The 23,142-nt window shown below is 35.0% G+C and overlaps 3 protein-coding genes across 4 annotated transcripts in view; 2 read left to right on the top strand and 1 right to left on the bottom strand.

Annotated features, from left to right (window-relative positions):
• The window catches only part of LOC133314896 (uncharacterized), a 34,191-nt gene extending 19,362 nt beyond the window's left edge, over window positions 1–14,829 (top strand). Inside the window, exons 15-28 of one of the 2 annotated variants that reach the window (XM_061516422.1) lie at window positions 667–771; window positions 863–967; window positions 1,054–1,106; window positions 1,206–1,269; window positions 2,930–3,064; window positions 4,025–4,137; window positions 4,222–4,315; window positions 6,465–6,684; window positions 10,411–10,541; window positions 11,318–11,464; window positions 11,620–11,748; window positions 12,133–12,231; window positions 12,896–12,934; window positions 14,027–14,829. In XM_061516422.1, the coding sequence (XP_061372406.1) occupies window positions 667–771; window positions 863–967; window positions 1,054–1,106; window positions 1,206–1,269; window positions 2,930–3,064; window positions 4,025–4,137; window positions 4,222–4,315; window positions 6,465–6,684; window positions 10,411–10,541; window positions 11,318–11,464; window positions 11,620–11,748; window positions 12,133–12,231; window positions 12,896–12,934; window positions 14,027–14,164 (1,572 nt within the window). In that variant the 3' untranslated portion in view covers window positions 14,165–14,829. The remainder of the gene's footprint in view (window positions 1–666; window positions 772–862; window positions 968–1,053; window positions 1,107–1,205; window positions 1,270–2,929; window positions 3,065–4,024; window positions 4,138–4,221; window positions 4,316–6,464; window positions 6,685–10,410; window positions 10,542–11,317; window positions 11,465–11,619; window positions 11,749–12,132; window positions 12,232–12,895; window positions 12,935–14,026) is intronic. The other variant, XM_061516423.1, reaches the window with a different exon arrangement.
• Window positions 14,830–17,839: 3,010 nt separating this feature from the next.
• LOC133314902 (glutamate-1-semialdehyde 2,1-aminomutase, chloroplastic) lies at window positions 17,840–20,037 on the top strand. The gene is made up of 3 exons (XM_061516432.1): window positions 17,840–18,142; window positions 18,244–18,417; window positions 18,784–20,037. The coding sequence occupies exons 1-3, from the start codon at window positions 17,969–17,971 to the stop codon at window positions 19,849–19,851; spliced, it is 1,416 nt and encodes a 471-aa protein (XP_061372416.1). The 5' UTR covers window positions 17,840–17,968; the 3' UTR covers window positions 19,852–20,037.
• Window positions 20,038–20,798: 761 nt separating this feature from the next.
• LOC133314904 (uncharacterized) lies at window positions 20,799–22,881 on the bottom strand. Its single transcript, XM_061516434.1, has 6 exons — window positions 22,687–22,881; window positions 22,493–22,579; window positions 22,177–22,396; window positions 21,778–21,869; window positions 21,525–21,635; window positions 20,799–20,999 (listed from the first exon to the last, which is right to left on the bottom strand). Exons 1-6 carry the CDS (start codon window positions 22,822–22,824, stop codon window positions 20,838–20,840), a joined length of 810 nt encoding a protein of 269 aa, XP_061372418.1. The 5' UTR covers window positions 22,825–22,881; the 3' UTR covers window positions 20,799–20,837.
• Window positions 22,882–23,142: the final 261 nt, after the last annotated feature.

Here is a 23,142-nt window from a genome sequence, read left to right as displayed (position 1 = left end):
CAGAAGTAACATTCTCAGACTGTTGTAACAGCTAACAGATTTGGTTTGCTGTTATGTAACCTATAAATAGATATACTCTTTTGTAAATCAGCATTATGAATTCATTTTCACTCAGTAATAGTTCAGGACACTTTCGTTTCTCTAGTCTCTTTCCTCTTGTACTTTCAGTTTCTTTCACTCTCTTGGAAGGTTCTGATTCCATTATAAATGACGTGGACTAGACTTGATGGAGGGACTCAAATGTTGGGAGATTTGAAATTTTAATAGATGAAATTGATAACTAGTGTATCTTTCAGGGACTAAAACGTGGTTTTACTCTCTCTTTTTTAAACTATTAAATAAGATGCTTATGTGACAAATGAAATGTACTCTTTTAATGCCTCTTATCTTTCTCTTAATGTCTCCTATCTGTCTCATAGTAACTGACTAGTTGACGTGCAATTGGTGGAAGTGGAAATCATTTGGTCTTTCGGGAACTGCCAGACCTAATATATTTCTCTTAATGCAACAAGAGAATAAAAATATCTCTTTATTTGGTGGTGGTCTTATCATTGCTCTTTTTTTTTTTTTTTTTTCTGCTTTTGCTTTTCTTAATGATGAGTTTAGTTAATGATATGCTTTGGAAGAATATTTTGCTTATTTGTTCATATTATTTGCATTTGACAGAGATATGGTGAAATAAGCAAACAAAGGCTTGATAGGGCAATTCTTACTTTCTTTCAGCATTTCCGAAAGTCTTATGTAGGAGATCAGGCCATGCATTCTTCCAAGGTAATATAATTTTTCGATTATTGATAATAAGACATAACAAACAATTAGTTTTCTATGCATCTTTTTATATATCTATATTTTTATGTTGCAGCAGTTATATGCCCGGTTATCTGAGCTTCTTGGCCTGCATGATCATCTATTACTGTTAAATGTTATTATTGGCAAGATTGCGACTAACCTTAAATGCTACACGGAGGTGAGTTTTTAGCTTGTTCTTTTTGTTTTCTCTTTTTCAAATTCTTTCCTGGTTTAACACACTTGTTGTATTTGTGCTAATTTCAGAGTGAAGAAGTCATTCATCACACATTGAGTTTGTTCTTGGAGCTTGCATCTGGGTTAGTTTTCGTTGGGTGGAACTGTGGAAGAGTATTAGCTACCTTTTATTTTTGTGGTTAGGACAATGCACCCAAATTTACTGATTTCTCTTGCAACAGCTACATGACTGGAAAGCTACTTCTGAAGTTGGACACAGTGAAATTTATTGTTGCCAATCATACGGTAGAATCTCTTTTTGTCAGTTGCTCATAAACTATCTTGGATTATCATTTACTTCGCCAAAACTAAAGCTGACAAGTGTAACTTAAAGTTGGACACAGTTGTTCATAATAATAAATAGGATGGTTTGAGGGGAGGAGAGGGCATCTCTAGCATTATCTTTTAAATCGTGAGTAGGCACATTGAAAGGGAGTATCCCTTGGCAGAGAAATCCTTCTCTACTTTTCTATTCCCGTTCTTTCAATAAAAAGAGTGTAGCACGGTGTCTCTACCTTTTGGTAAGTGCTTTGTGTTTTGTGTTGGCCAGATTGGAATTTTCTCCAAATTGAGTTAGCTTAGAGCTTCATCAGTCCAGATTCTCAAAATATCATCCTTTGGCACCGTGATACCTGAAAGTACTTGAAGCAACCAACTTTTTAGCACTAAGTATCAAAGTGAGTAGATTCTAACAATAAGCGTATTTAAGGAACTTATAAAATGAAAACTTAACCTTTTGGCCTTAAATCCATAAAACAATATCAAAAGGTTTGAAGTGATCAAAATCAATTAAAAAATCGGTTCAATTAAACCTTGGTGCTACAGGGTATGGTTGTCCTAAGAAGAGATCATCTTGTTAGCTGGGTGATCTATTGCATGCGTAAGAATGAAAGGATCTGGGTCTTGCGATTCTGGTTTCAAAAAAGATTGCTTTGGTGGCTAAATGGCTATGGCAATTTCTTTCAGAGGCTTCCTGATGGCTCCAAGTAATCTAGAATAATTATGGTTTAAACTAGAATGAGTGGGATACCAACCCACTCATGCTAGTCCTTGGAAGTTTTTCTCTCAGGGATAGACTCCTTTTATACTACTAATTTCTCTACTTGTGGGCGACAGCTCTTGCTTAAGGTTTTGAGAGGATGTTTGGGGGTGGAAATGTCCTTTTCATGTAGGCCTTTCCCCTGTTTTTTTACCATCTCTCCACTTTGCATAATTTACCAATTAATCTTTCTTTCTTCTAGAGAGTCTCCCTTTTCTTGGGATTTTCACTTTTATGGAGACCTAAATGACATGGAAGCTATAATCCTAGAATCCTTTCTGGTTCTAGTTGAATCTTGTAAGCTTTGAACTAATCCAGAGTCCAGATGCGAGTAAGTGTCCTATTTTGAAATATCTTCTGGTGGTAAGGTTTAAGGGCTTTAGGAAAAAAAAAGAGGCGAAAACTTTGTGGCATCCTGCTGTTTAGACTGTCCTCTGGTGCATTTGATTGGAGTGAAGCGGTTGGAACTTTAGGGGCATCTCTTTTCTCCTCAACTCAATTTGGTATAGAGTTGTATTTTTTTAGCGCCTCTCTAGAGTTCTGCAAATTTTTTTAAGGAAGTTGCCATTTCAGATATGTGAAGAGACCGGGCTGTCTTGCGGCAATATTTACTTCGCGATGTACTTTGTACTCGCTCCTTTTAGCCTCACTTCCCCTCTTTTCCATCTAATGAAGTTTATTTCTATAAAAAATGATATAAATTGATTTTAATGTTTGAGAGAATGGATAGCAATGTTGCAAATCCCTCCTCTCTCTGTGTGCAGGAGGCGGCACATTCCTCCCCCATATTTGTCCACTTTTCTTTTTATAGAAATAGATTCCTCTTTTTCTTTCTTCTAATTCTTTTTTCCCTTAAATTAATCTTAGAGGGAACATTTTCCATTTTTGGAAGCGAAGAGATGCTCCCGCAGCAGAACAACATTCTATTACACTATTGGCTGGTTGATATTCATGGAGGATAGCCCTATGAAATTTAAATCTTCAATGGATCCACTCCAGCAGGTACTCTATTACTATTCTTGTTAATATGTTTGCGGAGTCATTTTTCATCTGATGTCTCTCTACTACTTAATGCAGATTAAATTGTGTAATTAATAAAATAATTAAACAAATCTAAATATTAAACATGATGACATAATGATGACTTGACATTGACAAACAATATGAAATAACATAAAATTGATATGAGGACATAGATTCTTTCAACAATAGTAAGATTTGGAACTTGTGTGATGGGTTGTTTTGCATTGGCTAGAAGCTGGGCTATGCATACCATAATAGTGAGATTTCCTTTTGATTGCTTGGATTTTTTATTTTATTTTATTTTTTTCTTGGTTTTTATTTGGGTTCATCAACCGCCAAACCAACTAGTTTGTGATAAATGTCGTGTTGATAGCGATGCTTGGATTGGCTTTTTAGACTTGGTGGAATTGCACCTTAGATGATTTGGATCTCTCCCTAGAAACCAGGTCACTTAGAGGGGAGAGCTTCCAGTTTAAATGAAACTCATTCTCCTTCTCCAACGATTAAATGTGAACTTTTTAATTTTTCAATGATAAAAATATTTCTTTCATAAAAATAAAATATGACCACACTGTGCACTTCATTCCCTTTAGTGTTCAGATCAAGGCTTATTTAGAGATATTCGTATTCTGGATATTCAGCAAGACTGGAGGGTGTTGTTATTGTTATTCGGGTTTCTATTGTATTTCTTTTGATTTTCTGTTCTTTAAGCTAATCTTTTCAGGGGGCCTATTTTTGGTAACTTGTTTCTTTCTTAATTCTTCCTTTCTATGTTTTCAAGAAAAGTAAATTTTTGCAAGTGCATAAGCATAAGAAACAGTAATTTTTTGTTTATTTTATTTAGTTAATTATGGCATCTAGATGGACTTTTCTTATAATTAATTGGTTAATCTTTTTGGTTATGGATGAAGTCAGCATATAATGTTTTCTCTGTTTTAGGTTTTTCTCAGTTTGGAATCAACTCCCGATTCAGTGTTTCGAACAGATGCTGTAAAGTATGCACTTGTTGGTTTGATGAGGGACCTTAGAGGAATTGCCATGGCCACAAACAGGTTGATACTTGTACTGTTTCTGTTTTTCAAGCTGAGGAAAGCAATTAAACTGACCTCCCTGCTTTTCATGTTTGTATTTCTTAGCCGCCGAGCTTATGGCCTTCTATTTGATTGGTTGTATCCTGCTCACATGCCTCTACTCATAAAAGGCATCTCGCATTGGACAGACACCCCAGAGGTTATGGATTTTGTGGATAATTTTCGTTGCCTGTATATACATTCAAATATTTAATTAACAGTCCATTACCCATTATTGAAGTTGTTATTTCAAAATATAATTCTGCAGATACTAGGACAGTACATGAATTACTACGTAATATCATAACATGGGAAAAATTTATGGTCTGCAGCAATTTGGTTTTGTAACTTCTCCTGCATTATTCAGCTTTATATTTAATAGGATTTTTTAACACAACCTGAGGCATCGAATTTCCTATCATGACTCTTTGTTATGTTGAGGAGTTTTAGCATTATAAGCACAAATTATTTAATCATTATCTATAGTGTTGTAGCTGGCTAAGAAAACGAGGGTGGCTTTTGGGCCAAACTGCAAGCACCTCAGATTTCCTTGGCCACCTCAATATAGGATAGGCAGCCATATGGCACCACATTACCTGGAGAGGTTTGCTGATTCATGATGTGGCTGCTTCTGTTGCAACTTGCTTCTGGGTTGCTGCCTCAATCCTCCATTGCGTTGTGACAATACTGTTATGTTTCTGCATTAGTATTAAACTGCTAATAAGGCAAGTGCTTTGTCACAATCCAATGCGAAAGAACTGTAGAAGTTGTTGCATTTGGATTGGAATTATTTTCCGGGGCAAGATATTCTTTATGGAAGTTTGTTAGAGAGAAAATCAGAAAAGACAACTAGGGGGCAGATGAAATCCTCCAAAGAAGAAAAAGTAATAATACAGAATGCAAGAAAAACTCAACAGTGCAGTAAAGTTGCCCAATCTTTCTTTGCATATCGGAGATAGCAACTTCCTTGAAATAGGCTTGAGCAGAGAAGCCACAAACACAACCCCATCCCATAACAGGTCTTGGAGCAAAGACGCATACTTAATGCTGTAAGCATTTTGCTCCAACCAAATGAAGCAAAGGATTGAAAAGACTGCAACTTCAATAAGTTTTTTAACTTATTACTTGTACCAAATAAAAAACTGTTCCAATTCACGACACACACAGTGGTCACTAAGGACCCCAAAAGGATTGTTCCAAGGAAGCTAGCCACAATACAAAGCAAAATTATGTGGTGTACTGTTTCTGAGTTAGAGGGTGCGCATAATGCACTCACATTAGGGGAAAGAGCAGTATGAGGTCTTGAACTATGAAGGTGTTTTGGATTTCGAAATGTGTTTGTCAAGAAAGAGCCTTTGATGATGTAAGGTACTGGATGATTAATTTACAAGAAAACTCACGGGAAGCATTGGTGGAGAAAGTAATGTAATGAAGCAGAGGGTCTGTTATTTTGCTTGTCTCTATCACTCCCCTTTCTCTAAAAATAAACAATGTATTGAAAATAAGATTTGATGGGAGTATTACACAAAGTAGAGTTAGTAGAGGCAATGAAAAGCCTCTATGAAAGGAAAAATCTTCACCTGAACATCCTTTCCAAACTTGTTATTAGCAGTCAAAGTTATCGGAATATACGAATGGTCTAAAGGAAATCTTGTGACACTCACTAACTGTGGGATTCAAGAAAAATAAAAAATTGAAGGTACAGTATGGGGTGTGGGTCCAGACTTTTTGCTTTCGATAAGATTAACTTGTTGCATGAGATGAAGTGAACTGTGAATTGTGAGGAAAGAAAGGAGACAATTTAAAAATAGTATATTGTTCATTATGTTGATTAGTTTAATTAGTGGACATTCAAAGGGGAAGGGTCATTTTGGAACTTTTGGGAGAAAAACTGGTCTGAAAATTGTTGAGAGGTAGAGTATTTGATATAAAAACCATTCATGAGCTATCACCGAATAGTTTAAAGAACACTTGCATGAGGCGCGTGTTAGATATAAAACATTAGCCTTTTACCTAATAACATAAGTTTTTGGGAGAATTGGTTCATGAGTTAAAAATATTTTTTATTGGATGTATAGTATATGTTGAAGTAGAGGATCACTTTGTGCACCCTCTTGCTGCAGCTTTATTCTTTTTTTATTGTGTCATTTCTTTCTCTTGTGCTCGAGTTTTGATGGTCACAGTCATTGAAATGTGTATCAATATGTATTTGGATGCTAAATTTCCCTCTTCGAATGCACTTTGTAGTTTACATGTTGAATTGCTTCTGATGCATGTATTCTGATGTATGCCCCCCCTTCCGCCTGCAGGTTACCACCCCGTTGTTGAAGTTCATGGCTGAGTTTGTGCTAAATAAAGCTCAACGTTTGACATTTGACTCTTCTTCTCCAAATGGCATACTTCTCTTCCGGGAAGTCAGTAAACTGATCGTCGCTTATGGATCTGGAGTTTTATCTCTTCCTAATGCTGCTGATATATATACGTACAAGTACAAAGGAATATGGATATGTTTAACAATACTGTCAAGAGGTGAAATACTTGCCCTGTTTGGTTCTTTCTATTCCAGTAGCGTGGTTTAGTGTTCTGCCTGAATTTTTGTACCTGTGCTTGTTAGTTGCAGCAACTAGTAAGTTTTTTTTATTTTTTTTTTATTTTATATATATATTTTTTTTATGATATTGCTTAACAGAGTTATATGAATGGGCGTATAATATATCTGATCTGTTCGTTGTTTTAGTTTGATATGATTTCTTCTAGATCATCAGCTCCTAAATTGGGGTGGATTATTATCGGGGATTAGGGACTTAGTTAAGTGCTTGACTGCATTAGGGATTTTACTTGTCCTCCACTTTTATGCTGTCTCCTATTATTTTCCCGAAGTATTTGTTTGAATATGAGAAGAGTCAAAATTTTAAATTTTTTACGTGTTGATTGGGGCCAATATAATTTGAGCAAGGTGAATATTTAAGTTTGGGTAGACGCATGTTGTATAAGAGTCTAGCAAAAAAAATTATTTAGAAAAAGTTATTTATATGAAGATTTAGTCACCCAAAAGAATAACGTGTTGGTTTTGTATTTGATCTTATCGTAGCTTCTATTATTTTTGTGATTTTATTTTGTTAATCAAAGTGTATTTTTGGTGAAAGGAGGAAAACCTCCTCTCACTTTGAACTTTTGTGCATGAAAAAAGGGTGTACTTATCAATGCTTTTGATGGTTTAAACTTAAGGTTTGTGTCTAGAATTAGAGTGCATGAAGTTAAGGATGCATTAAAGAAGATGAAGACCGATAAAACTTTGGCACAATGGTGTCTCTATTGAACTGGGGAGATGTTTTTTGAATTAAGACTATGATTTCTGTAAATCACTTTGGGTTTATGCCATGAAGATCTACCATGGAGGCTATCTTCTTGATATGACAGGTAATGGAGAGATATCAAGAAAAGAAGGACCTACATATGATATTTATTGATCTTGAGAAAGGGTATGATAGAATTTCAAGAAAGGTTTTGTAGTGGGTTGTTGAGGAAAAAAAAGTATATGCAAGGTACGTGGAGGCAATTATGTATGATGGTGTTGCTATATATGTAAGGGATTGTAATTACACATCAAGCTATTTTCCAATCATAGTAGGTTTACAGCAAGGTTATACATTGAGTCCTTCTATTTTTTTTACCTATTTATGGATAAGTTAACAAAAGATATCCAAGATGAGGTGCCATGGTGTATATTATTTGCTATTTGCAGATGAGCTGGAATAACGGAGAAGCACGTTGAAGTCCAAAAGATTTACATTAAGTTGGAGTAAGACTGAATACATAGTGTGAATTCGCTATGACAAGAGGAAAATATCACGAATTTGTGAATATGTTAAGACAAGTACCCAAGAAAGATATATTTAGATATCTGGCATCAATCTTGTACGGGGGTGATTGATGAAGATGTTAAGGTGGATATGTGATCATGGAAGGACGAATAAGATAAAAAAATGAGGATATTCAACGAAAAGTTAGAGTTGTGTCAGTGTAACATAATATGAGAGAACACAAATTGAAATGATTTGCGCATGTTTTGTTGAAGACCTTTAGATGTTTCGGTAAGAAGAAATTTGTTACAAGGAGCATGACGTAAAAAAAGGAAGAGGTTGGCCGAAACTTACTTAAAGGAAAGTAGTAAAACAAGAGTTAATGGAGTGAATTATAGATTGTATTGTAAATATTAGAATTATTTAATTATAGTTTTGTATCATTATTTTGTAATAGCTAGAATACTCTAGAAGCTTATTTGGGTTTAGCCCATTAGGTCTTTTTAGTCTCCTTAAATAGAGAATTCTTGTACATTTATTCACACAATTCAATAATATACAAAATCCTTCTTTTCAATTTGGTATTAGAGCTCTCGATTCTGAGGGCTCTGCTTCCGCAAACTGTCGCCTTTAAAGGCGAAACCCAATTTGCCTCTTGCCATCACGAAGTTGCCACTAGAAAATTTTTTCGGGGACCTTTTGGATCAAGAGGCCTATTGTTTCGTTCTGTTTTTCTCTTATCTATCATTCTACGAAAGTTTCCCTTTCATCAGATGACCAAAACAGCTCCAAAATGACCAGACAGCACTATTCCGACGCTAAACAACACTGTTTCGATGCCAAACAACACTGTTCTAGCGACTTTTTGACTCCGACCAGCCACAGACAGGTTCGCGCTCGCTGGACGACCTCATCGAGAAGAGCCCAGCTTCGGCGGACCTCACACGTGCTCTCACGCGCCACCAGTCCTTCTGCGCGTGATGCCTACGCGCCAACAACTTCACTGGCGCGTGACAGTGACTTTCCGTCACAGACCACTTGGGTTCTGATCGCCTCTTTTTGCTCTTTTTGGATCTGTGCTCGTTTGTTTGATCCGACATCATTTGATTGTCTTGTTTTTCAAAAGGGCTTGTTCGGATATTTCAAAAGTCGCAACGGGCCGCTATAGCGTTTTTCAGGGTTGGCCGCAACGGGCCGCAATCCGCTTTTAACTACTATGTTCTATATAAAGAGTACTGAAAGACCTAATGAGTTAAGCCCAAAATACACTTCTAGAGTATTCTAGCTATTACAAATAAATAGGTAAAATTCTAATATTTACAACAATATATATAAAACTATTAATGTAGCCTCACCTAATAGCTTAAGCTTTTCGGTTGAATTGGTTTTTTACATGGTATCAGAGCCTCGGCGTATCGGGTTCGATCCTCATCGCCTGCAACTTTTTTCTAGTGGAATTTGTTTTTTCGCACAGGTAGGTGGGCCTGTGCATTGTCCACCCTTCAAGCCCAGTGGGCTCTCGTGTTAGGAGTCGTGTTGAGATATATAAAACTATTAATGTAGCCTCACCTAATAGCTTAAGCTTTTGGGTTGAATTGGTTCTTTACCCATAGCTTAGATTTTGGATGTTTAATATATGAAAGTGAAATTGATGATTAGATTCTTACGTCTTGGGGCCTATCCCTTTTGTCGTATTTTTGTTTCTCGTCTTGCTCCCTGTTGTATGCTCTTGACCTTGCACTTAAAACTAATTATGAGTTTTAGCTTTCTCATATCAACATTTTTGCTTTCATGAATTTTTGTCTGCGTTTGTCTGGCTTTTCATGTTTTATTGGTTTTTCTTCTTCATATTTCAAAGTTTTGAAGGATCAAGTGTATAAATTAAAGCATTCAACCCTACTATCATCCAACTCTAGTTGTTCCAAATTTTATAATAATTTTTTGCATTGCAATAGTAGAAAAGGAATTTTATTAGTGAGAGAAGTACAACTAGGAGAGGATAAGATATCTTCCAAAATATACAAACTAGATAAAATAAGGGGTAAAAGAATTCAAGAATGCAACTAGGCTACCCAATATCTTTGTATATCTATATGTTTATATATAAATATAAAGGCATAAAATTACACAGAAAAAGGTATAACTGGATATTCACTTGCAGCCTGCACTTTTTTAGCAGGCTGTATTAACATGTGTGGGGGCAGTTTGAGCAAACTCTGTAATTTCTACCTGGAAATAGATGTCTGTGCTTAAGTATATTGGATTGTTATGATTGTTGCTATTTGGGGCTTTGGATTGTTTTGGTTTCAAACTGAACGGGCATTCTAAATCCTTAGTGGTATTATGATGAGGGGTAATTTTCATGATCCTCTTGATTCATCTCCTTTAATTGATGTACTAGCAAACTTGTACGTGGGTGGGTTAAATTTAACATACTCTCGCCAAATGACAGCCCTTGCAGGAAATTATGTCAACTTCGGTGTGTTTGAACTATATGGTGACAGAGCTCTATCTGATGCACTCGATGCTGCTCTAAAGATGACCCTGTCAATTCCTTTGTCTGATATATTGGCTTATCGGAAGGTATGCAAACTATTTGCTTGCCATATATTATTATGTACACTCCTTGTTCCTCAATTTAAAGTTGCAATTAAAAGGTAAAGGATATAAAAACAAATGAGGGAATGAATTAAAATCTTTTTACAAAGCTTTGTTTTTTTACTTTTTTACCTTTTCTAATAAAACCTCGACTAAGTAGTTATAAATTTTTATTTTTTTTAATATTTGCTTAAATATTTATATAGACTGATTGTTTAAAGTATTTTGAAGAGATTGATGTTTAGGTTTCTATTGGATCTAATCATTCTTCGTCCATAAGATGTGTGTATATATTGAAATGCTATTTAGTCCTTACCTTTTTATGGAGGTTAGCATCCCCTTACTTTTCTATTTATTTTTTGTTTAGAAATAAAAATTGGAAACCCATGAAGGTAAGTGATATGAGACAGGTTATACGTCTGATATGCTTCTTATTTGTTTTCCTAGAATATAAGGAAAGTAAATATTCACATTAGTCTATATATTGTGAACATTTGTACATAAATAAGTAAATAATATTCAAATTCTGAATTCCAAATTTCAACTAGGTTGAATTTCAACACAAGTTAGGGAGGGCCATTGCATAGTCCGCGCTTCAAGCCCAATGGGCTCTTTGTTAGATATAAACAATTTATTAATCTTCATCTAACAGCTTATTTAAGTACTCTTTTATCTAGGTCCTGAATTATGTCAGACTAGTTATCTGCCAGCTTGCCAAATATTGTCAAGGTAAACCTCACTTGGTTTTCGCTTTTATGCAGCTAACAAGGGCTTATTTTGCATTCTTGGAGGTTTTGTTCAACAGCCACATCACTTTCATGTTGAACGTGGGCTCAAACACCTTTATGCATATAGTTGGCTCCCTTGAATCTGGACTCAAGGGCTTGGATACAATTATCTCATCACAGGTTATGGAAACAACATCTCATTTGCATCTTCCCGTCCTCGGACTAAATCACATTTTTGCATAACATTTTTTTCAGGGGATTCTCTTGCTATAAGCATAAGTATTTGGTTTCTTGGGACTGTGCCTTTGTCCAACTCTTTTAATTTCTGATTACAGTGTGCATCTGCTGTTGATAATTTGGCTGCTTTCTATTTTAATAACATCACTATGGGAGAGGCTCCAAGTTTACCTGCATCCGTCAATCTTGCTCGTCATATTGCTGAGTGTCCCAATCTGTTTCCAGAAGTATGTTTCTTTTTTTTTTTTTTTTTAACCGCTCACCAGTCAGTTAAAAATTCATAAATTTTGCACGGAATTTTTTTACAAAATTATTTGTCTGGAATCTGAAAAACATTCTGCTAGTTAATATTTATGTCTTCATTTTATTCCAATTTTCACATATTAATTCAGTGCAAACCTTCAAATTGTAGAAAACAAGTTATATGACTGATTTGAAACTTTGTGTGCTTGACTTATTCTTAAAAAAGCCTCCTAGCTCCTCATAGCAAACTGCCATTTTTGTTTATAAATTATGCTCATCTTATTCCTTTTTTCCTTCTGTGAGACTGAAGTGGGGAACCATTTTTATGTGTGTTATTTGACTTGGGTATCTCTCTTTTGCATACCAAGATTTTGAAGACCCTATTTGAGATCATATTGTTTGAAGACTGTGCCAACCAGTGGAGTCTGAGCAGGCCAATGTTGAGCTTGATACTTATTAATGAGCAGGTAATGGACCTTCTAAATCTGTGTTCTGTTCTCGTCAAATTTACTGTAAGCAGTTATATGTGTAACAGGCTTGGTACAAATTGTATAAATGCTCCTACTTGAACTTGAGTGTTAGTATATTAGATATGTATTTACCGTCCAACTAATTAGTGCTCTAATTTAGTAGTTGAATCTGTTACGACTTGTATTTGACATAGGGGTTTGGAGGTGGGAATATACCCAGGTAACAGTTAGAAGGCGTGAACTGTTAGTAATTGTGTGTATAGGGTTAGGCAGTAAATATCGGGGTGCCAGGAAGTTAGAAAGTTAGAATCACATGTGTGTATAAAAGGGGCACAGTTTCCACTGTTCGGGACTTTTGGCTTAATTAGTAAGTGATTGAGTTCATTCTCAGTGTGAAGGGAACTCTCCCTTGTGAAGAGCTCTGCTCTTGTATTCTTTCTTTATTAATTCATCAATAATACATTTCCTTTTTCTCATTTGACATATCTTCCCATCGTTCCCGATACCACATTATTGTCTACTCTTGCTGTTAAGAATCCAGAGTTGTAACAGAATCTTCTTGTAATTGATCCTGAACATAGTATGATTAGTCACACAATTCCAGCCACACTCTTTGAATTTTATTTGACATGTCAAACTAAGAGTTATTATTTACTTGCAGATATTCTCAAATTTGAAAGCTCAAATATTGTCGTCACAGGTATTTTCCTTCTCACCGAAACATCAAAGTTGGATTACAGAATTTTTTATCGTGGTTATTAATCTAGATTACAGATCAGGTATAACCATATAGCAAAATATTGAGAATGTATGGCTGATGGGATGAAGGTGAACCTTTAAGGTTGCTCCTTTGTGACGTTAACGTCATGGGTTCAAGTCTAGGAAATAGTCTTTTTGCAAAAATACAAAGAAAAGGCTACATACAATGGATCCTCACCCCTATTTTCTCAAAGTTGGGGGAGTCTTGTGCACTAGGGTTTGAGGTGATGTGAGGAGAGAGATAGATGCAAAGACTCTATATATGGCTGGAGTGGATCCTCTCATGTGAATTTTTCATATGAAGAGGTGATGTGAGGAGAGAGATAGATACAACAACTCTATATATGGCTTCAGTAGTGTGACCCTATAGTTATTATATCTATCTCTCACTTCACATGATACTGTCACATGGAAAACTCAGAGAGATGATCCATTCCCATGTGGCTGACAGTTTGCGTGATTACAGATGACAATACATCAGATTCTTTATTTGACATCATCAGAGTGGTAGCAATAGCATGCTAAGAATCTGTTAAGAATCTTGGGATACATCACCCCAAAAGCTAGCTCAAGGGGTGGGAGTGCCCAAAGCCTTATAAAGGCCATATTAGTTGCCCATCCAATCAATGTGGGACTATATATCTCAACACGCCTCCTCACGCAAGAGCCCTTTAGGCTAGAAGCGTGAAAATTGCACAGGCCCATTTTTGGTTTACCTTTTTGTGCTTTTATTTATTTATTTTAATTTCACTTTTTAAAGCGGGGGACGGTGAGGCTCTGATACCATGTTAAGAATCTTGGGATACATCACCCCAAAAGCTAGCTCAAGGGGTGGGAGTGCCCAAAGCCTTATAAAGGCCATATTAGTTGCCCATCCAATCAATGTGGGACTATATATCTCAACAGAATCCTATAATGGTTCAGTTTTTATAACTGTTGTTGTAATATCTTGCATGTATTTGAGTGTTTGGAACTGTAGTGTGTTTTTCTACTATGTTTATGTTGAGTAAGTCAGGTTGGTTACTTTTTGCAGCCGATGGATCAGCATCAGCGGCTCTCTCTATGTTTTGATAAACTTATGGCGGATGTTACGCTAAGCTTAGATTCAAAAAACAGGGATAAGTTTACTCAAAACCTCACCATATTTCGGCATGAATTCCGTGCCAAATAATTCATATCTATGTGGAGTAAAAAATGAAGAATGATTGGTGTTTGTATAGTAGCTGTTTGGAGAAACTGCTGCCCTCTATTCTGGTGGCATCTTGGGATCCTATGATGGAAAAAGCAACCAATTTATGCGATTTCTTCATTTTCGTCTTATGTGAAAGAAATGTATTCTTTGTAATTATGGTTCATGGAGTGTGGAAGATCAGGTGTATACTTGTGGTGGTACCGTATAAATTCTCTTTTGTTCCCAGATTTGGGTGATTCAAAGTTCACTGATGGTAGTGCAAAGATTCTGAAGGTTTAAGTGGTCGGGACAAGAAGGAAAATAGATAAGAAAATTAGGGGAGGGATGAAACCGAAACCACCCGAAACGTAGAGTGATTGGGTTAGATATATTCTTTTGTAGAACGCATGTATATTATTGTCCATGATATTTCTTTAGAAACTGGCTTATTTTTTGATACTTTTGTATAATTGATTTCTTTGTGCTCCTAGTCAAAACCAGAAAGGAAAAAAAGGAAAAGAAATTGTGTTTAGATGGTGATAGAATCATAGAATAGAAAGGTTCATACCTTAGTCTATCTTTAGCGGTTTGAAATCTTCTTAAAATATTGTTTTGTAACTAAATTACTTGATCGGGGAGTTCTTTATAGTTTTGTTTGAAGAAAACTAAAGCTTGCAATTTTGTGGCAGAAAATTTGGGAACAAATGTTAAGTTTATGTATAACTTTTGAATAATCTCTTATTGCGTAATATTTTGTAAAGGATGAAAGTTTAGACTGATGTCATGGTCAGACTCTGTACTGAACAACTTCAGTCTTGTGAAAAGAGATAGAAGAAGGGGGTTTGACATTGAGAAAATGGGTGGACAAATGGTTTGTCCTAGTTATAGGTTTTTTAATAGAGAAAGTTCTATTTAGCGTTGGCGAATGTTATTTTGACATTTGAAGTTTAATTTCCTAGTTTGTCATATTTCTTTTTTCTATTATGATGCTTGTACTTGTTCAAGAAGTAAAAATAGAGGAATATTTCGTAAAATAGCTAGGTTTTGAAAAAAAATTAGTTTTGGGTAAAAAGGTGTTTTTGTGATTAAGAAAAAAAAAACTTTTTTCTTAAAATAAATTTGCTACTGTTAAATTTATTTTTAAATTTTAGTAAATTTAATGAACAAAGCATTTATTTTAACTTAGAGTATGTTTGGTGCATAGTATAGGATAAGACCTGATAGTTTAAGACCTGAGTGTATAAGACCTGATTGAATTTTAATATTATCTAGCGTTTGTCACGGTATTGTATAAGATAATATAGTGTATAAGATAATATAATCTAGTATTTGGTAATGTACTGTATAATACTATGAAATAGATTGAGGAGAGAGAGAGAGGCTATCACAAGTAGCATAAAAAATATAAAATAAAAATAAAAATTAATATATTAGGTCAGCCTAAGATGCTCTAAGGCCGAGCTTTTGAATTGGAGCCTGAGACTTTTTTATTAAACGAACTTTTATACAAGTCCAAACCTGATTTCAACTATCAATTTTAGATATGTAAGCTCAGGCCTTCACGAGCCGAGCCAGAGGCCCCAGGATCGTTTAGCACCTCTAGTCTTGGGGAATAATTTTAGGAGTGTTGCTTGGTCTCGTTTAACTAAATCTTTGTAGTTTGCTTTGTCTTTATTTCCTTCTTTTCAAAAAAAAAAAGATTTTGTGAGGGGGTCTCTATGCTAGTATCATTTCTCAAAAGAAATGTTATTTTTTGAACATTATTGCAACGGCCTCTAGTATTAAAAATAAAAAAAAATTGTTACCAAAAAAAAAATTATTGTTTGGCGCTGATTATTTAAGAAAATATTGGCTAAGCTACTTTAGGTTTTTATTGTTTATTTATTTTAGAAAAATTAATCTTCAAGTTTTTTTTTTTGTTAAATACCTTCAAGTTGTTATTACCACCTGTTGCATCTTCATATTTGCATCTTCCACCAAATCACTTTTCTATTTTTGGGTACAAGAAAAAATATAAAAACTTGTATTTCTATTGTTTTTATATTTTTATGCGGAGTTTTTATCTATTTTTATTGAGATAGGTTTTTACTTATATTTTGATACATATGATTTTAATAAAAGGGAATAAACCTTCTGCTATTGCAGAAGAACTTTTATTCTTCTCATAGATCCATCAATGAAAAAGAGAGAAAAGTAAAATAGATAAGATAAAACAAAATGCTGAGCTCTAGCCTCTGCTGCAAGAATAAAAGTTATTCTGCAACGGCAGAAGTTTTATTCCCTTAATAAAAACATAAAAACTTATATTTCTACATTTCTGGTCGAGTTTTTTATAACAGTGAATGACAACACCCTTCAGTAAGTAATGTTAAAACATTCACTTATGTATAAAATTTATCACTTTTTGGGACACTTTTTTTATTTTGTATGTATTCAATTTTTACTTTTGGTAAATAGATTTCTTGCATATTTTGAAAAGACTTCGTGCATATTATTCATGGTTATTATATTTCCAGAACAGAACTACATGATTATTATATTGCAAAAATACGGGAATTGCATCTCTGATGCAGTCGAAGTGTTTACTTCTTGGATAGTTTAGCACTAAATCACTCCAAAAGCCATGTTAGGCAAATAGGTTTATCGAAAGTGTTATACCATTTATAATTTGAGTTTGGGATATATATATATATATATATATATATATATATATTTTTATAAAAAACAATCCTTTAATTTTATTTCATATTTAGAATTAATATATAGAATCTTATTTTATTTTGTATCCAAAAAAAAAAGAATCTTATTTTATTTTTAGTCATTTTAGTATTAATTCTCGTTTTATACGAAGAAACTTAACTTAAATAAATGAAATTATAAGTATTGATAATTAAAACAATAATTACAAAAACCAAAATTTATACGAGGGAGGACCTAATTTTTTTTTCTAAACCTAACTGTGTGGTATTGCTAAAGTGAAAACGTGTTTGACAAAGATTGTGAAAAAAAAAAGAAAAAGAAGAAGCGGTGATGTAAGAATATCAATATGATTTCGCAAAAGATTAGAATTTAAGGAGGAGGAAATGGGTTAAGTTATTTACAATTACAAGTGAGCTGAGAGATGATGCAAATGGATTATTCGGTCTAATAAGGATGTATGACTTCATTTACATATGATTAAATAGAATAAGTTTAATTAAATAGTAGTAAGGGAATTGAGGAAGTGAAAAAAGAAATTTCTTTTTAATCTTCGTATACCACGTTTGAAAGATGTTCAAGTATCTTAATCTCTTACTCGACCCGCACTCCAAGTTAGTCCTATAATCGGTTCAAAGAATCGAAACTTATGAAAATATCGGATAAAACTAACTAGTCTTAAAAAAGTAATTAAGGTTGAATTAACTTCAAAAAATAAAAGCAAAAATAGAACAAACTTAGTCTTCAAAAAAAATTATTTAGAAAGCAAATTATATATGTATTTTTTACATACCAGGCTGACAAGCATACATGTTGGTCTATATCATTTTATTTATTTTAAATAAAATAAATAAATTATTATTTATAATAATTTTAAATAATAAAATAATAATATTTTAAGTATTAAATAAGTATAAATTTTTATTTTTTAAATGGAGGTGAAAATTATAATTCGCTCTTGCACAAGTCTAACAGATCCTATCCAATTTACAGCAGCCGGAGAGAGGAGAGGACTCAGAGGAGAGTTTGGCAATCTTATCATCTTAGTTAATATCTCATCTTCCAAATCGAATTCACATTAAAAAAAAGAAGAAGAAGAAGAAGAAAATGGGTGTTGCCGGCGTCAGTGGTGCAGGGCTTGCACTAGGCTTTGCCGGTTCAACTCTGCCTCTTCGGACTTCAACTCGAACTCCTTCCTTCGTAATGGCCGTTTCCATCGACGAGAAGACCAAGAAGAATCTCACTCTTCGCAAGTCTGAAGAAGCTTTCGCTGCTGCTAAGGTACTTTTTCACTCTCTCTTTTTTCTTTTTCTTTTCTTCTTTCTTTCTCAAATTGCTCATTTGATTTGTAGTGATGAATGTTTATGTTATGTTGTTGTTAGGAATTGATGCCTGGAGGTGTCAACTCCCCTGTTCGTGCCTTTAAATCTGTGGGTGGTCAACCAATTTTGATTGATTCAGTGAAGGGATCTCGTATGTGGGATATTGATGGCAATGAGTACATTGATTATGTCGGTTCTTGGGGTCCTGCAATTATTGGTCATGCTGATGATCAGGTTTCCACTGTTCTAAATCCCATTCCGCTTCATATTTTCTACTTGTTGTCTTCTTTCTTAGAGGCGCTCTTGTATTCATATCATTTTTTATATGATGATACTGTGTTGTTATGTTAATTACGAGTTTTTTAGCAACCTAGATATCTATGGCTTTGGGTTTTTAAGCTTTTATTGCTGGGGTTGTGGTTGGTGACTGGTTGGGGATCCCATAGAACTCCTTTTATTTGTCAAAGTATTTTGCTCAATATGTTCCTGGTAATGGAAGACGATCCATTCAATTCTTAGCCCCTTTTGGGGTTGCTGAGATATTAGCATGGCTAGTTTTTACTTTGTTGCAAAAGGTTATGTTTCTAATTTGAATTGCAGGTGCTTGCTGCTCTGGCTGAAACAATGAAAAAAGGAACAAGCTTTGGTGCACCTTGTCTGCTGGAAAACACTTTAGCGGAGATGGTTATCTCTGCGGTTCCAAGCATTGAAATGGTTCGATTTGTTAATTCAGGTACAGAAGCTTGCATGGGTGTGCTCCGCCTGGCTCGTGCGTTCACCGGAAATGAGAAGCTCATCAAGTTTGAGGGCTGTTACCATGGCCATGCGGATCCTTTTCTTGTTAAGGCAGGAAGTGGAGTTGCCACCTTAGGACTTCCTGATTCCCCTGGGGTTCCTAAAGCTGCCACTTTTGAAACCCTTACAGCCCCCTACAACGACTTCTCAGCTGTTGAGAAGCTCTTTGAGGCAAACAAAGGAGAGATAGCAGCAGTTATCCTTGAACCTGTTGTTGGAAACTCTGGTTTCATTACTCCTAATGCTGATTTTCTTAGCTTCTTGCGCAGAATCACCAAGGAGAACAACACCCTTCTCATCTTTGATGAAGTCATGACTGGATTTCGTTTGTCATATGGTGGTGCTCAAGAATATTATGGCATTACTCCTGATTTAACAACTCTAGGAAAGATCATTGGTGGGGGTCTGCCAGTAGGCGCTTATGGAGGCAGGAGAGATATTATGGAGATGGTGGCGCCAGCTGGGCCTATGTACCAGGCTGGGACTTTGAGCGGGAACCCTTTGGCCATGACTGCTGGCATACAGACTCTGAAGCGTATTAAGGAGCCAGGAACTTACAAATACTTGGACAAAATCACAGGTGAGCTTGTTCAAGGCATCATTGATGCTGGGAAGAGGGCAGGCCATGCAATATGTGGTGGGCATATAAGTGGGATGTTTGGGTTTTTCTTCACAGAAGGACCTGTGTACAATTTTACAGATGCCAAAAAGAGTGATACGGCCAAGTTTGCTAGGTTCTACTGGGGAATGTTAGCAGAAGGTGTCTATTTGGCACCTTCACAGTTTGAGGCTGGGTTTACCAGCTTGGCACATACTTCTGATGACATCAAAAAGACCATAGCCGCTGCCGAGAAGGTTTTCAGGGAGATCTGAATGTAAAATTTTGTCTGGTTGCTAATTGAGTTTCTGAAAGGTCATTGTAATAGTTTTGTAGGTCAATTTAGACTATTATAATGGCAGTTGGTTTAATTATAACCTGTATCATTTTCGCTTCTTGTATCTACTGCGTGTATCATTTTAAGCTGTAAGGCACTTGAAGGTTGTAAGCATTTGAATTCATTGTTTGACTCATAAATCTTGAATCTTCATGTAAACTTTTCAATACAGCTAAGCATTTTCTACCGAACTTTCATAACTACAAATGATTGTAATTCTCTTGGCCCCTCACCCGGGAATCGGAAGCTGCCTACGGGTGGAAATCACGGATGTCATTGGAGAACACATTAGCAAGGTATTGTGCAAATGGAGACTTTAAAGAGTCTTGAGGTACAGAGTAGGAGAGACCGAGAGACCCGTAAAGAAAGTTGAAAACAGTAGGCTCTAGCGTTTATCTTCCTGACGGAGCTTCCTTTTAAAGAGAATGATCTATATCAAAAGATATATCAAAGCAGATAAGATAAATTGAATTCATCTTAACAACACATTTTTTTGTTTATATTCTCTTTTTAATATTCTTTATCATGACTCACAAAATATCATGTGAGTCTCAAAGAAGTCCAAATTACTCATTGAAACTCAGAAAAGGTTTTATTTCATAATAAAAAGTGTTAAAAAGAATGTATTGCCAACATTTCTTTTAAAACGATTAAAAACAGTTTCTGACAGGAGAAAATGAATAGGTTTTTTTTGACATAGTTTATAGTTTTGCATTCTTTTTATTTTTCTAAAATGTGAGGCAAGGTATTTCCGTTTCTGCGTTCTTCAGGTTACAGTTCCAACATTTTTTTCTACACGCAAATTCCCTTTTCCCATGTATATTAGAAACCAAACAAAATGATGAAGCAAAACAAAAAAGATAAGGAAAAATCTTGACGTGTGTTGAACCTCTGTTAATTATGTCACAAGCACTAACGAAATTGTTAAATTACAACCTCAAATGTATCACAACCTTCACATGAAATGTATAATGCAGTTAAATTAAAATTTGTCTTTATACAAAATCTGGGTTTCAATCTGCAGCCCCTGTCAAGATGCTCTGTATGAACTTCAGCCAGCCGGTCCCGCAAAAAGTCCAAAGTAAGCTGAAATCTCAGAAGAATAAGATTATGGCTAGTAGTTAAAAACGATGCACGATACATCAACATTAGTACATATGCCAGGTTTATTATGTCATTTAAATTTGTAAAAATTATTGAAAGACAAATTCCTATTTAATAATAAAATATCCTTGTCAAATAGAAAAGAAAACGCATCCAGGAATGCAGAACAAACAAGAGCAATTACCCAGTGACCTATCTGGAGGAACTGAATTGTCATTATATCGTTGGAGGCCCCAAGTTTGAACCCCCACTTTCCCATATAAGAAAAAAACCAAATCTCCAAATCTACAGAGACTAAAATAAACTAGTATAGTCCATAGCAATAGATTGAATAGCTAATAGAGAGCTAGGCTACACAAATCTATAGCCTCAGTGCCACTTGACTTGATGTTTAAACAAGTTCAAAAATAAATAAAAAAAACCATGTTTTTATTCTCTTTAAGCTGGTAAAAAATGGTTTAGTAGAAGAAAATCAAGGGTTATGACAAAGAGAGGAAATGTAAGTACCTCATTGGCTTTGTTTAGTTTAAGATCACAACGAGTGCAGTGTATAACATTGTGACTGTCTTTAAGCTCTCCTTGCTTACAAATAGGACACCAAATCTCTTCTCTATGCCCCTATTATCAATTCCCATAATTAAATCAGAGACTTCATTCCAAGTAAATGCAGAACTAAAACCTAAGGCTGCTGTTTTTGGGAGCTGACAATATCTAGTTAGAATATACTTTGGGAAAATGGTCATGTTTTGAATTTGCATACCTTATCTGCATTTAGCTGCATGTGCTCATAAACTGCACGAGCCAAGTACTCATCCACTTCATCTTCCCATGTTTCAATTTCGTTTTCTAAATCTGCAGGGAGATCAAGTAAAATCTCCATATTAAAAGCAGGTGCGAGTTAAAGCAAATTTAACTGAAAAGTAAATCTACAGCCACATGGCCCATTTATAGATTTTCCTAATAGCTTTGATGATTCTTTTATTTCCATCTCATCTTCTGGCATAATCTAGAACTACCCAAATGTTCAACAGAACACTCGTCATTTTGTTCTTGTTTCACTGTTCACTACAGAAATAATAATGTTAGAGAGAAAGTTTCGTTCTTTAATAATGCAATGTAGCATGTTAAATGAGAAGAAGGTGATATTATAAAGTTAGACCTTCAATGGGTGGTTCGGATTTGAGATTTTCATAAAATATCCTTTGCATTTCTAAGAGTATCTCTTGGCATTCACCCTGGTAACTAGTATGGAGACCCTGATAGTCCCATAATAGATCATCCATCTCAGAATCAGAAATTGGAATGTTATGAATCGATGAGTGTTTGATTTTGTTGAGTTCATCGGATACAATATCCTGGAAAGCAGTTGTGACAATATCCTGCAACCAAGGAAAAAGTTATCCAAATGTTCCTAAATGCATATAGCATACAAGTAGAATTGAATTTCGAAAAAATGAGAGAGAGAGAGAGAGAACCTGGTGTTGGTTAGATGATTGAGACCTTACTTTCCAGAGCAAGCGGTTTCTGTCGTCTCGCACCCTTTTGAAACAATTCTCCCTCAACTGCGAATCACATGTACGTTATCAATGTTTCTACTTCAATAATCATGATTTGATTTGTACGATAAAAATCAAACAAGGGTTAAATAGGGATAGGGATAGGGATAAACCTTTTGTTTCCAGAATTGGTATTTGTTGAATTGAGAATTCGATTTTAGAGATGGCCGCGTTGCAGCTGCAGTTGCAGTTGAAGCGATTGCACCTGACTCTGACCCTGACCCTGACTCTCTCCCTTCCATCTCTCTCATCAGTATCACCCTCACCGCTACGCTTCCTTCACCTTTCCACACCCTCCCTCCCTCTCTCTCTCTCTCTCTCTGCGCGCTAATTTTTTTTTCTCTCCTTTGCCGTATCAAATAATATTAGTAAATGGGAAAAACATGTAAATAAGGAAAAAATATGTATCATTTATGTAAAGTTGTGTCATAAAAAAAATAGATCACGAGGAAGAGAAAATGTACAAAAAAAAAAAAAATATGAATCTTAGAAAGAGTTATGTCATTTACAATAATAAATATTTTTTTTATAAATAATTATAAAGTCAAAATTACTATTATAAATGAAAT

The sequence above is a fragment of the Gastrolobium bilobum genome, unplaced genomic scaffold (genome assembly GCF_033153095.1).
Source record: "Gastrolobium bilobum isolate Gb01-03AN ecotype WA unplaced genomic scaffold, APGP_CSIRO_Gbil_v1 utg8637, whole genome shotgun sequence".
NCBI lineage: Eukaryota > Viridiplantae > Streptophyta > Magnoliopsida > Fabales > Fabaceae > Gastrolobium > Gastrolobium bilobum.
Note: the sequence above shows the minus strand (reverse complement) of the source record. Positions and strands in the feature narration are given on the sequence as shown.